Source organism: Gymnoscopelus braueri (assembly GCF_963280865.1).
Source record: "Gymnoscopelus braueri genome assembly, chromosome: 3".
Classification (NCBI taxonomy): Eukaryota; Metazoa; Chordata; class Actinopteri; order Myctophiformes; family Myctophidae; genus Gymnoscopelus; species Gymnoscopelus braueri.
This window is the reverse complement of record NC_137612.1, coordinates 32,310,555-32,326,001: the sequence shown is the minus strand read 5'-3', so window position 1 is coordinate 32,326,001 and position 15,447 is coordinate 32,310,555. Positions and strand designations below refer to the sequence as shown.

Sequence of the window (15,447 nt, the reverse complement as noted above, 5' to 3'; positions counted from 1 at the left end):
AGGTTTAACATTATTATGTTCTACACAGGCAAACTATGTGCCGTTAGCAAGGGAAAATATCTGCATGACTTAAAACAGTAATACAGTATGTGTGCATACTATGGATCTACAAAGTTATTTATTCTTATATTAAATAGAAGTAGATTTAATGTATCTATTTATGAGAGTAAATTATGCCATTGTGTGTATTTTTTTATGTTTGTGCTGACTTATTTTATTAAAGGTTCAACTTATTTTAGGCTATGCTTAGCTTATGTTTTTTTTTTTATTTGCACTATTGTGTTTCCCAAATTACAATATTAGAAACAATGTAAATTACCGCATGAGCTGAGAGGGACGCTGTGAGATGCAGTTCACTGCCATCACTCCCAAGAGTGTGTTCACCTCCATCTTCATCTACATCCAATGTAGAGCACTGTTTCTTTGTTAACAGCTAACAGTAACATTAAAGTTTAACATGCAGATAATTACTGAAATATACAAATATATTAGTACAAATATACATATAATATAGCAGATATGTCACCCTCCTGCCATTCAGAATGTGCATTGTTTACAATGACCATGTTATCATTATTTTAATAATAATCTAAAATAATGAACAAATGCTTTATAGAAATGTATTAGCTGTTACAGTAATAATCTAATATAATGAACAAATGCTTTATAGAAATGTATAGTAGCTGTTACAGAATATATTTACTTATTTCTTACACATGATATGGAGGAGGCAACAGATCGCACGCCCACACAACTCATTATTTAGTCCCTTCTTTTAGCTGCTCTCCCATGTAAGCTATGGCTTGGTGCTCAGTCGCACTAGTGTTCACCTGCATTGTTCTAGCTGGACTTGACCTTCTACTGACTAAAAGAAAATCTAAGAGCCTGCACAAACATGAATATCAACCCCTTTTACCTCGCAACAACTGTGATATGACAGTAACGCTTGTTTGATTGAAACCACGAAGAAAACAGTTTTACAAAAGTGTATGCTGACCAGTGTTGATCCTATAAGCCTACAGTATGTTGACCAGTGCTAACTGTTGTTTGTCCATGGCGTCAAAAGTCAGAATCTCATTATGTGTCAAACAAATAACTCAAAATACCTTATCAAGCATAAGCTTAAATGTTGGGACCTTTTGCTCAGTTTGGGCCCACTTGAAAAATCACTCCTGCACCCCTGTCCCATTACTTATGAATCTGCAAAACGACAGCATAAATACGAGAGATGGTAGAGCTGCTCATGTTGCCACTCTGTCAAGAGGTTTGCTTGTCGTTTCTTAAACATTTAAAAGTAAACTGCTTTTTGTTTGGCACAGTTTCAGTTTGACTACTAAACAATAAAATAAGATGGTGGGGCACAAAAACAGCCTAGGAATTACCTTTATATTTGGTCAGAAATGTGTGAGTCTTTAAGAGAAGGATATCAGGCCCTTATTTGGTCACTATATGTACTATATATGGACCAAGGTTATTATAAAAACTAAAATTAGGTGTGAAACAAATTGTGGGGAAAAGATACAGAAACCTGAACAATATGTTGTACTAATGCACCCCATTTCAAAACTCCCTCAACTTGTGTGTTTAGAGGAAAAAGGGAGCAAATAAATAAACTAAATGTTGATTTCGCTAGGGTACATGCCAATTGTGAGATAGATGCAGCCTTCCAGAAATATATGACAATATGTTCCAACTTGGAATAACGTTTTAAATAAATAAATTACTATTGCATCAGATCAGTTCATTTTCTTCATTACAAGGGTAAATTCTTGACTGTTATTTGCCCAAACAAAAGCCAGCGTTTATAATGGTGGAGCCAGTGATCTTGAAAAGCCACTAGCCCGGAAGGCCGGTGGCAAAATTCACTTAAAAACAACCCATGGTTTGCATTAGCGGAATATGAGAAGAACGTTTTCTCTTTTTTTAAGATGATCTTTTTGGCAGTTTTAGATTTTAGACAGGCAGGAAATGGTGGGCACAAGTCTCTCAGCCGGAATTGAACCAGAGATTGTAGGGTTGATACAGTAGCAGTGAGCTACTAGCATACCCAAAAATAAGATTTTCTTGGGCGGTGTAGCCGCCCCTATACACGAATCCACAGAGCGCTTCCCTGTAGGTATGGCGCCGCCCCCTTTAGGTAGCGCCGCCATTACTGCGGTGTCAATATCAGTCAGCTGCTACTACGCTGAGTGCGGTGATATTGACACCGCAGTAATGGCGGCGCTACCTAAAGTGGGCGGAGCCATACCTACAGGGAAGCGCTCTGTGGATTCGTGTATAAGGGGTTGGGACACCTCATTAGTATTAGTTTCCTGCACTGTGATTGGCCCACTTTCCTGTACTGTGATTGGCTGACTCTATTCAGCACTGTGATTGGCTAGCGAGACACATGATGACATTAATAACCTATAAATAGGATTATGCACTTCCAAAAATGAATTTTTTTGGAAGTGAGCTTCCATCACTATTATGACCACACCGCCCACTTCACACTGGGTGTGATTTTTACTGTGTGTTCACCATATAGCCTATACATTCTCACAAGTTAACTAAATCGGTTAACTATACACAGAGCAAGTACTGAACTTGTACTAACTAAGTGAGATCGAAGATATACAATCTCCGTGGCTCTACTGTCAACAGTGTGTTACCAAATAAGTCTATCTCAAGTACAATCTCTATTGAGAGTTGGGTTCCCACGAGTGCCCAACTAGCAGCACAATAGCAACCCTGCTTATTATTTTTGGTCCTATTTCTAGCAGAGTCAAAGAATTGACCTGTGCTGAACTGCTGCCAGTGCCACAGAAAAAGCAACAACGACTGTTTTTCATCAGCTGACTGCTATCTAAACTCTCAAGTTTAGATAGCAGTCAAGTCATCTTAATCAATGGTTAGGGGCCACTGGTGCTTCACTCTTCTATTCTACCATATTAATTGCATTCATGTCCCAGGTCTAAATTAAATGTCTGACTAGATTTGTGTGGAATGAGAACTAGCACTTCTCTGGGCCCCCAGGACAGGAGCTGAAAACCGATGCTGTGGTTATCATTATACTATGGTTTTAATCTCACTGAAGTGAGATTTTGCACATTTTGGGGTCGTAGTTGAAAAAATTAAAACTTGAATTTTAACTACCGTTACAGCAAGGATGTTATGTCAAAGTAGTATCTTAGATCTTTCACAAACATTGGGAGACAAAAAGAACACTCCCATTGTACAGCAGCTAAGTCAGATACAGTCTATTCCAAAAATAGACCAGTAGAACAGTATCATAAAATGAAAGCCATCAATCCTAGATTGGACGAATGTGCAGCCAAATCCACAGCCACAGCGAAAGTTAGGATAAAAACAAACTACATTAAGACTCAATAGGGAATAGGCGATTCCCATGACAATAAAGACAAGGTCTTTATCAAAACACCATAAACCAAAGGGGAATTGTCACCACTGATTTCCCACAGTAAACAAGTCTGCATATAGTCTGCATCATTATTGGAAAATGTATCTCAGAGCAGGGCCGGATCTAGACTTCTTTGATTGGGGGGGCTGTAAGAAATGTTGATGGGTCGCTGTTGTCCACCCCGGACATTTGTGTGGCTGTGGTTCCATCGGCCAAATTTGTTTTGTTGTTAAGAGGTTAAAAGCATTATTGCTATAGAGTGTTTGTTCAGTAACAGTGTTAAATAGCTATATATTGTGATAGTAATCATTGCTATAGAGTGTTTGTTCAGTAACAGCAGTCTCCCTGTCTCTCCAGCTCTTTAACAAACAGAAAATGCATTTTCAGGTAGGTGACACAATTTTAGCCAATCAGGAGAGAGTAGGCCTACCCATTTATCAGCTTCATTTTTATAGTTTATAGTTCCAATTTTGTTTGCTCATTTATTTGTGTCATCACTTCCAATTTCACTTGTTTAATCTGTATCCTGACTGAGTTATCTATCCTGATTGGATCAAATTGGTGTCCCAACCTGAAAATGCATTTTCTGTTCAATAAAGAGCTGGGAGACATGGAGACACATGTTACTGAACCAACACAATGTGTGCCAAGGGCCAACCATGTCTGAGGGGTGATTATTGTTGCTGCTTTTACAACTTTTACAATTATTATAGTAGTAGTAGTAGTAGTAGTAGTAGTAGTAGTAGTAGTAATTTAGACCTGGGATTCTCAGGGTGGGCATAGGTAGGCCACCCATTTGGTTTTTGTGCCCACCCCAAAAAATTATATATATATATATATATATATATATATATATATATATATATATATATATATATATATATATAATATTATGCCATTTTAGTAACAGTATATATATTTTATTTGTATTTTTAAATCTCAAATTAAGCCATTTTCAACTAAAATAACATAACATGACGTGGACAGCAATCTCTGCATTCAAATTCACACTGTTAAGCTGTTAAATTGACCAGTGGGTGTATGGCAGCTGCTTGGCTTCAGGGGGGGAAAATAGATGTACTTTATAAAATAAATTCATGAATGTCTCTATGTCTACAGCATTGATTATTCTGTTATTAATTTACTGTAAAATAACTACAAATGCAAATTTGAACAAAATGTTCGCTTTCACAAGGTATTATATTCTCCACAACACTTGTATTCCCCCTATCTTGACAAATGGTATATTACCCGGTTCAGTAGGTCAGCACAGGTGCAATGCATTATTTTTAATTAACAGCAGTAGCGCGTTTTTTCAAATCGTGGCAGACAGTTGTTTACTTTGTTGGACTTATCATGCCTGTGTTGTCTCAAGATATTGGCCTCAGTGTTTTGCCTGGAGGCGGACAACAGGGCATCGTGACACCTGTCAATATTTTGATGAAAATGAAGGCAAAAATAAGAATTAAATAACATAAAAACCCCCGAAAAAAGTAACAAACCCGAAAAAAAAAGAAGTAAGATGACTGTTTTTGGTAACACTAACACTATGCATCCCAGGTCTATAATACATTATGATCAGCTTATAACTGTATGATTAGAGTTATAAGAACTAAAATACTCATAAACCTTTATAACACTGTTTCTCAACCAATTGTCCATAGACACCTTCTAAAATAATGACTGCTAAGGGCTTGATATAATTCATTGCACGATACTAAGCACAACACATTTAATCAAGCCCATAATTAACAGTCATTATTTAACTGAAATATAATGCTAGCGAGCAGAGTATTTTTTTATGTTTGAGGGTTTTTGAGAATTTCTCTTACCTCATCCAGCCTTCTATATTAAACTCATGTTAACTGATGAGTAAGCAGACACATGCTATTATATGGGCACATTTCCTAATAATGATGACTCAACTAGGCCACACTTCCTCTTCTTGAGATTCCAATTCCCTTTTCTGTATTATATTATTATATTGCTTAACAAAAGACTGGGCATGTGGGCAGGCAGGGCAGCTATTCACACCATCAACCTTCACTGAAACGAGTCACTAAAAAGTTTCATGTCTACTTTGTGTTAATTTGGTGCCTTATTTGTTCTAGTCTTTGTTTTGCTTTGTCCCAATGTTCTATTTTGTGTTGTCCTTGTAGTCACATGACTATTCACTGTGGTGCCCACATGAAAAAAATACAAAAAAGGTTTCATGTCTCTCAGCGTTTGAGAGATATTTAACTTAAGGTTTGAATCAAGGGCAAGCCCCGTTGTCTCATGCGCGAACAGCCTTTTTGCATGTAGTTTGGATATGGCGGGGACTTCTTTCCTCTACATTAGAAGAGTTAGGACGTCACATTCTAATACAGCCCGAATACCCAATCTCAGGACCGGCCTCAGTGGCGCACCTCGCTAATCACTAGACTCTAAAACCACTACCACTGGGAGTCTGGGTTCGACTCCCGCTTGGGACAATACTTTTTCAAACAACCGCAGACTATTTTCGCCAATAAAGTATAGTTTTGGACCATGACGGAGGCGCGCCGACTCAGCAGACCTTGAGGCCGAGGAGTCGCGCCCGAGCGCCTCCAGGCGCGAGTGCCCGCGACGACCGGCCGATGGTCTGCTAGTCGACTAAGCGCCGTCCGAGTTATGTACCGATAGGCACAGAATCGTAAATGATGTTGTGGGGACTGCGTTTGCCCCAACTGCCAGTCAGTGCACTAACATAGCTCGCGTCGCCAGGCTCTCTCCCCACCCGCCCCCCCGCCCCCTTGCGCTTAAACTACATGCAAAAAGGCTGTTCGCGTCTCATGCTGTAGACTATTCGTTTGAATATTATTTGATGTATTTCTGTTTGTAATAGAGGGATGAGACTGCATTTGAAAAGGCTTGTGTTGTCTCAAGATATTGGCCTCAGTGTTTTGCCTGCATGGAGGCGGACAACAGGGCATCGCGGCACCTGTCAATATTTTGATGAAAATTAAGGCAGAAATAAGAATTAAATAACATTTAAAAAAATGAAAAAAAGTAACAAACCCGAAAAAAAACAAAACTAGATCCATGGACCACTAGTCGTCCATGAACCAGATCATTGAGTGAACTTTTTCTCAACTAGTGGTCCATGGATCACTAGTGGTCCATGACATGATCACGGGTGGTCCATGTTTGTCTCTTCTTGGCTATAGTGGAGTCTCATGTCTCATGTCATTTTCTGGCTCAAACCTTGCCCTGTATATTATTCAGGTATTCCAGCATGAAAATACTACTGTCATAGAGATACTATTACTGCAAGCTCAGGGAATTGTGCCTGACAATTCACCCAGTACGTCACAAGGGACTGTTTCATACATGTGCCACTTGACAGAGTCTGTGGACAGGGCAATGAGCTGATCCTCTTTAGTAGCTAAGCTTGAAGTACTTTTGGAATTGAGGCATAAGCCTCCTCAAAGGACCACTGATAATGATGATAATGTCTTCAGGGACCAGGGACCACATGTTATACCTCCACGACGGACCACCAGTTGAAAACCCCTGTTTTAGGACACAGACTCAACACTCACACACATGAGGGACTGATAGACAGTCAGGTTTCTCCGAATTTTGAGATGAGAAGGTGGATTTCAAATAGTTATTTTTCAAATTAGGGATTCTTTTATGTTGATTTGGTGGGGCAGTCAGGTCATTTGGTGGGGCATTGCCCCCCCTTGCCTATGCCTAGATCCGGCCCTGTCTTATTGATAATGTGCTGAATGTTGCCATGATGAAAACAAAACCTGAACCTGTCCCTGTTATACAAAAATCCCTGTTCAATTGTCTGCTTTGTGCGGCACTGCCTTGTTTTTGATCCCTTGTGAAACCCAACCCAAGAAACCATTTCAGTAGACTAACAAGATAAATTTGGGTGGCACAGTGGTTAAGTCCCTGCCCACCACCACGGAGGTTGTGGGTTCGTATCCACCGTGGTGCACCAGGCTTGTCGAGCGTCTACTACACAAACACAATTGGCCCGTGTTTGGTGCAGAGAAGCCGGGCGGGTGATATCGGTCATTGCGCGTACTCCTTCGGGCTGGGGCGGCACCTGTCAGCGGGGAGTGTCGGGTGGGAGGAGTAGGACAAAGGCTCTACATCCTCCTGGTGGGGGCTCCTCAATGGCAGGTGACTCAGTAGGATACAACAGCAGTGACAACACAGAAATGTGTGTGGGGAGGAATTAATTGGCACTACGACTAAATTGGGGAGTAAAAGGGGTACAAATAAGAATCTAAATTTGCACAGGCTTGAGGGGCTGCAGCCCAGGGCACCAAACGCCTGACAAAAAAATGAAAAAAAGACTGGACTATTGCAAGTACCATGCTACAGCGCCAAAATTATGTCTTAGACCCTCCTGGCCTAGGGTTGTTGAAGTAGTGGTAAAACGGTGCCGAAATGCGTCGGCAGTAACCCTCACCCCGTTAGTGTAGCGAAAAACTTTCAGCAGCAACAATACAAGGTAGTGCAAGAGTCTAAGCCCACCATGCACAGGGCCACAGGCAATGTAACGTTTTTCTTTTCCTCGCAAACATTTATGTTAAACCACATTTTTAGATCAGCATGATGTAGATCTTAAGAGTGTGTATGAACAGGTCAGTGGAAAACAAACCAACCCATGGGGCGACAGACTTCGGTATTAATCATTCACCACTGAGAACAAACATCCACACTGATTGTACATTTGCAGTCGAAGGAGCTGAGAATAATTGAGAGTAAACAGCTCCTCTGTGCCAAACTCTAAAGGCTAGAGGCAGAGGACAGCCTGATCTAAAGGTTAAAAATCTATTAGGAAAAATTCATATTCGCTCAACCGGCAAGTTATGTATCGTTATTTATTATTTACCCTTGGCTGTATTAATGGGCACAGAAATGTTCACCTGCCACATATGCAAGTGAAAATTACCAGTAACCTTTCTCAAAGCAGGATTGTTTTTTTTTACAAAGAATTATGCATTCATCAACATGTAGTGAAACTATACCTTCGGTCTCAAAATGTTGGTTTCCATGCAAGATAGTGTATATAATGCCCGATTTATACATGCTTGTGTGCTGTGTCACGCACCAAAAATAGCAGATCTATAAGCTCACTTTGTGTTGCGCTGCATCGCATTGTTAGCTTGTAAATTGGCAATTTTTGGTGCATGCTGGCTGGCTCACAAATACGTACAATTCACCCTTGGCAGTAGGCACTAGTTAGACATGGGCCTGTCTCAGGAAAGAAGTTCAAAATAAACCGGGTTTCCATTAAAACGTTTAACAAATATAAAAGGACATTTTTTGAAAGTCAGAAAAACTATAAGCGAATTTATGCACGTTTCCATCCACTAATAATATGCAATTATTGGGAGATAGTTCATGAAATAAGCAGTAGGTGGCACTATTTAGCCAGTCAGGTGAGAGGCATTTTATTGGACAAGAATTACTTTGATTCTTTCATACACAAATATTTTGCACGGACTGCCTGCCTGGTAGGCCATCGGGCTGCAAGTCCTCTAGTTGTGCAGAGGCTGTGAAACGTTTCTTTCAATCAGGCGGTCTGGTGATAGTACTAAGCCTATTCATGAACAACATTAAGTTGCAGACATGCTTGAATTGGGTCGGACTTGGTTCTCACCAGTACAGTACCAGCTCTGCCGTATTTTGCCCACCTGAGCACCCAAGTTTAATACTTATAATGCTACTTATAATGCCTGAACAAAACCTACTCTGGAGCAGGTCACAGTAGGTCTACTCTACAGCATAGGTTACCATGGTAAAGTATCCCCGTAATATGAGCCTCAGTGTAAGACTGAAAACACAGGGTTGCGCCCAAAGTTAGCTTGCTAACAAACTAATTCTGCTTCAAGAAAGGTTACTGGTATTAAAAAAAAGGTGGGTTGGGTATATGGTTATGTTCCTTACCTTGTGACAGATCTCTGTCTTGACCTCTTTGAGAGCCCGGTCAGAGAAGACACAGCCACAGCTTTGCAAAAAACAGAACCTAAAAAGAAAAATAATACATTTAAACAACACAATTCTGTGACAGTATCTTAAACTATTTCAGCACAAGATTCAAAAGAAAACAACTTTCCGGAATTAACTAAATAGAATCAGACTATATTAGACATTACACATAATTCTTTTAAAAATTTCAAACTCCACTGTTTTTGACCGTTTGAAACCTAGCATCCCTACACTGGACGTGCCATAATAGGCAAATATTCGCAGAGAATAGCCCATCTACATGCTCACAACACGACACCTGGTGTGAGCTTGTAAATCGGTTATTTTCAGCAAAGACATTTGGTGTAGCGGGAAAGAAGGAGTGGGCCACGTATAGATCCCTGGAGGAGCCCAGGCAATGAAGTATATACTGTAGGGTTACTTACTACAGTACTTGTATCGTTCAACTCCATAAAATGAATAGATAGCATAACATGAGTAGCGGCCCTAAAATAAATGTTGTCTCTTTATAATTACAGCTTTTTGAAAACTATAAGAGGAGGATAAGCTTGTCACTTGTTACCTGTGTTTGCCATTCATCTCCAGGCCTACTACAGGACAGATGAACATGGCACAGTGCACGTCCTCATAGCGGTCTCCCTTGGCGTTCCTCCTCTCTCCCTCCCATGCTGGGTTATCGGTCAAATTCAGCTCCTTGATATCCTGACATGATTAAAGGAATGAACATGCAGAGAGGTAAGGATGTAGGTGGAATTAGGGCTGGGCAATATAATGGTATTGATATTGTGTCATAACACAATATCAATAGACCAGATGGCACCCCCCGAAATCCGAGGCAGGAAGCCGTCATCTGTTCATCATTTCCATTCATGAAAATATATGATTGATGATTGTTTTTTTTTCTTTATTAAAGTGTCATGATTCCAAGGAAGCCCAGCCCATATGGACTTACAGGACACTTTCACATTTCATTTGACATGAACAATGAACCGACATGATAATTCACAAGCAATGATCAAACATATACCGAACTAAAACACTCAAGCTTCATACTGTACATGACAGATTACATAAATACTGTCAACATTGGGCCTGTTATCTCACATCTTAACAGGAACCTACTTGAAAAGCTGAGATTGTCTTCTACTCCAGGCACTAGAAACTAATTAATTTAATTTCCATTTCTGCTAAGCAGCAAGCTATACATGGTTAGATGATTTTGATTTATATTGGGATACATTTGCGTGACAGTAAACTAAAGACAAAACGGAAGTGGTGAGGAGGCTTCACATCCGCTTCATTGCGTGATCATTTTCAGAGCTTCCGTGCTCCAGACTGTATGACGGAAGCATTTGAAAATTGTGGGAGGCAACAGTCTGGCTCACGAGACTATGTCTCACCTAGACGCAGGATCTGACACGAATTTTGACCTTATGGTCAAGATTCAATTCATCCCCTGAGCAAGCAGTCAGGCTCCATTTGCTCAATGGTAAAAATGTCAGCACTTGCGCAGGAAACCGTGTTCAAATCCGGGGTACAAGAGGATTTCTTTTTTGATTCATTAAATAAGTGACAAACATGTTAAAAAAATAGCAAATAGACGATTTAACAAGTTCACAATTCGTCGTATCACTGCGTTTTGTGAGCTTGTAGATCAGTATACATTTTCAAACACAGCAAAAATAGCAGATCTACAAGGTCACAACGAATTGCAACGGGACACGTGAGTTTGTAGTTTATAGCTATACTATGTAGTGCCCAGAGTGTGAAAAAGCACAGTAAAAGCATACCTTAATCCCACGGATGTGTGTTGCCACCTCACTGTTGGGTCTCTCAGCAGTCTTGTCCAGAAGATACTCAATGAGTGCATCTTTGTTATAAAGCCTTGAATAACAAAACAGATTTTACAAATGTGGTATAGTATCTGGAACAAAAGGAGTTCCACCTCACATCAAACATCTCAGGAGCAGGACATATCAGCAGAATGAAGGAATGAGGCGCTGGAGCCTCATTCCTGATGGAAGATGCCTCCGGCATCGATACGTTAGTCCTGTTATGATATAGCACCTAACTAAAAAAGGCATTTAATATGTCCTGTGATGCTCCAGGGCATCATTCCTTCATTCTGGTGGTATAGTATCTGCTTGGAGTGATTACTAAGATGTGCGCTACTACATTTAAGGTGTGCATAAGGCTCTGCTCAATGACAACTTGCTGTACCTGCCAAGAATTTAACAAATAGTTGAATTCTACATCAACAAATAGTGAAACAAAAAATATACGACACAAGCATATTTTAAGAAATATGTCTAACAGACGCGTGTGTGTGTGTGTGTGTGTGTGCTCATTTTAATGCACTCATAAGAATATAAATGAATGTTCAACAGAGAATCCTATATCTTTTAAGCCAGGAGTTGCACCTGAAATGTAAAATAGTCTATTACAGTAGAACATGTAGACATTTTTACACCCTTTCCTTCAATTTGAGGGTCACAGTCACAAGTTCAGGGGGTTCCAGTGACAGTCCCCAGCCCAGCTACATGGTTGATAGTAAGGACTTTGATTGATTGATTGAATACTTTATTAACAGTTTGCAAATAGTTCAGTGGTATGATTATATACAATGGTGCTAAATGGATAACACAAAAAGCCTTGTTTCCCAAAAAGGGCTTGTTTCTATTGTGGTCCTGTGTATTGGACCCTTAGAGGTCTGTATTAAACTGAGTGTGTTCAAATGTAACCAAATGGACATTAGGTTCCATTTGTACGCTCAGTGAATTAGATGAACACTGATTGATTTACATCGTAGCCTGGGGTCACAGAAATTAAAATAATAATTAGCCGTATCAAAAGGGGGTCCATTGCATATTAAACTGGGGACAGTGGAGGTCCTTGAAATGGAAAAGTTTGAGAACCGCTGCATTAGATGATGAACAACAGAAAGACTCTCACCTTCCAAGTTCACAGGAAACGATGGGGCGCCTGAGTTTCTCCTGGCTCAAAGCACAGTGCTTCCATTTAGCAAGCAGCTCCGCACTCCTGTCAACCTACAACACATACAATATGAACTGTCAACCTAAACACATACAACAATATGAACTGTCAACCTAAACACATACAACAATATGAACTGTCAACCTAAACACATACAACAATATGAACTGTAAACCTAAACACATACAACAATATGAACTGTCAACCTAAACACACAACAATATGAACTGTCAACCTAAACACACAACAATATGAACTGTCAACCTAAACACACAACAATATGAACTGTAAACCTAAACACATACAACAATATGAACTGTCAACCTAAACACACAACAATATGAACTGTCAACCTAAACACACAACAATATGAACTGTCAACCTAAACACATAGAACGACATTTTCATAGCACGTAAAAGTAACAATACCACAATCTAAAAATACTCTGTTAAGTAAAAGGCCTGTTTTCAAAATGATACTTGAGTAAAAGTACAAAATTATTGGCATCACAATATACTTAAGTACCAAAAGTAAAATAACTAAAATGAAATGAAAATAGCAGATCTACAAGCTCACGACATGTTGTGAGCTTGTAGATCTGCTATTTTCAAATAAAATGGCCTATGTAGGGCTGAAGTGGTAATGTAAGGTAATGTAATGTTAGATAATGTAAGTTTTATAATATAATAATTTATACCTGCAAAGTAACTAAAGTGTTCAAATATTTATAGTGGAGTAAAAAGTACAATATTTGCCTCTGACATGTAATGGAGTAGAAGTAAAAAAAAAATACCTCAAAATTGTACAGCACTTGAGTAAACGTACTTAGACGTACTTAGTTACTTTCCACCAGTGCTATCATCCCATGGACAGTTTTAACTAGCCCCTTTCGGAACCCTGTATACCTTTTTTGTATTAGAAAAGGTATACAGGGTTCCGAAAGGGGCTTTACATTTTAACATGACAACTTCTAAATATTATTGACAATCGTGAATTGGTATCCCAGAAGCTAAGGTAGCTACTAGCCTACCCATCTATCTCACTGAAGTTGACAACAAATTAAATCAAATTACAACACACGCATTAACATCGTCAGGTGTCAATTGATGACATTATAATGGACCAGAAAACAAATCATGTTGAACTTAAGTGCGTCACAGTCACACTTTCATAAAACTTTCTCACATAACAGGCTACAATGTTAGCATGGCTAGCTATCAGCTAGCGAGGTTCTGTCGACAATAATAACGATGTATTAGGACAAACCTTCTCGACTTTTTTGGGTCCTTTCACCAACTCGTGTCTCTTAGGAATAGTGCCGCCATCACATCCCATGTTGAAAGGTAATTAAGTGGAGATTTATGAACAAAAACAAGCGAGACAAACTAGCACCTAGCTCCAAACAAAGTAGGAAGTTGCTTTGCTGTAAACAAACAACGACAGAGCAGTGTTGCCAGATCTTGGGAGATAAACAGGCAACCAGGTTTATGAAACCAAACAAGCCCAAAAGAAGCGATAGCCAATCTACAAGCACACAGATCTGCTATTTTCAACAACAACAAAAATAAATCTTTGGAGAAAAAAAGGTCATTTTGAAATAGAAACATTTTTTACAACACAAATCTTGTATGGGGGGGTACCGTACCACTCCCCCTGCCTGGCACAACATATTTTCAGATGGGGTCCGTGGACAAATACATATTCATTTGGGGGTCCTTGCCATGAAAATGTTTGAGAAACACTAGTTTTAAAACAACATTAGGAAACAAGCCCTAATAAGCAACTACACTTTAGAAACAAGCCCAAAAAAACGCAACCCGCAACTACCAATATTTACAACTTTAAAGGAAAACAACCCGCTTATAATAAGCAGACATGGCAACAAAGCAACCGAGGACCGATGTGACAAGTGAAGTGGTGCCGGGATTTATTTGGTCGCCCTCTACTGGCCGGATGAACCAATTACATACGGTTGTAGTTTTTGTCATTGTCCACGGTGTGGCAGCAATACCACACTTTTGGACTTGCACGTCTTCACAACTTCAAGACAGGCCTGCCAACATCCGACTGTGAGAATGAAGGAGTTTAATGTTAATATTCAATACATATGTTGTTATTATTATTATTAAACCCCCAAGCGGGGGGTTTGGGGGTACTCCCCCAGAAACTTTTTAACAGAGTAGATGTAATTTCCTGTGTTCTGGTCAATTTTGGGAGTTTGATACCAAATCGAGGAGAAATCAAGGAGAAATGACAATCAAGGCCAAGGAGTCCTCAAGGAGATGTGGTTGAAATCAAGGAGACTCCTGCAGAATCCAGGAGGGTTGGCAGCCCTGTCAAGGTATTGTGGAAATGTAAATCGTTTGCCTCACATTCGAAGATTATAGATAACAGGATATAGCATTTTGTATGTAAGAAATAAACAAACACCCTATAGCCAGATGCATTGCTGATTGTAAGTACAGCACTTTGAGCTTAAAGGCATAGTAACGTTGCCCTGTGTTTACATAACAAAGTCATATATACATTTACATTATTTTACCATTTTTTCCCCAGCAGTTTTCAGCCACTGGAGTAGTGTGGTGGTGTTTACCTGCATAAACACCTTTCCCTGTATTTTTGGTGTTTTCACTGTCGTTTTTGCACAAACAAACTACTACCAATCAACTACCAAAATAACAGTGAAAACACCAAAATACAGCAAGACTCAAGAGGGAAATGTGTTTCTGCAGGTAAACACCACCACACTACTCCAGTGGCTGATAACTGTTGGTATAGAGGGGAAATGATTGGTTTTTATTTATTTTTTAAACTGTAGCCTATAAAAAATTAAAAAAAATGTAAACACAGGGCAAAGTTACATATTGTACTATGCCTTTCATTTAGAATCTATCAAAAATAGCCAATCACAAGGCATTGAATCTTCAATATGTTGAGAACTTGTAGATTGCCAATTTTCAACTGTTCAACACGATACCGGATGCGTCATACAATGAATAAATCAGGCTTTAGCCATGCTGGAACCTGAAAAAAACAATTTAATTCAAATGACTTCACCCCTTTATTGACCATGCAT

General features: G+C 39.5%; 1 protein-coding gene across 1 annotated transcript in view; it reads right to left on the bottom strand.

Moving 5' to 3' along the window:
* The window catches only part of rtf2 (replication termination factor 2), a 37,478-nt gene extending 23,678 nt beyond the window's left edge, over positions 1–13,800 (bottom strand). Inside the window, exons 1-5 of the mRNA XM_080423962.1 lie at positions 13,638–13,800; positions 12,329–12,423; positions 11,167–11,260; positions 9,939–10,078; positions 9,335–9,413 (exon numbers count right to left, since the gene is read on the bottom strand). Of these exons, the coding sequence (XP_080280088.1) occupies positions 9,335–9,413; positions 9,939–10,078; positions 11,167–11,260; positions 12,329–12,423; positions 13,638–13,706 (477 nt within the window). The 5' untranslated portion in view covers positions 13,707–13,800. The remainder of the gene's footprint in view (positions 1–9,334; positions 9,414–9,938; positions 10,079–11,166; positions 11,261–12,328; positions 12,424–13,637) is intronic.
* Positions 13,801–15,447: the final 1,647 nt, after the last annotated feature.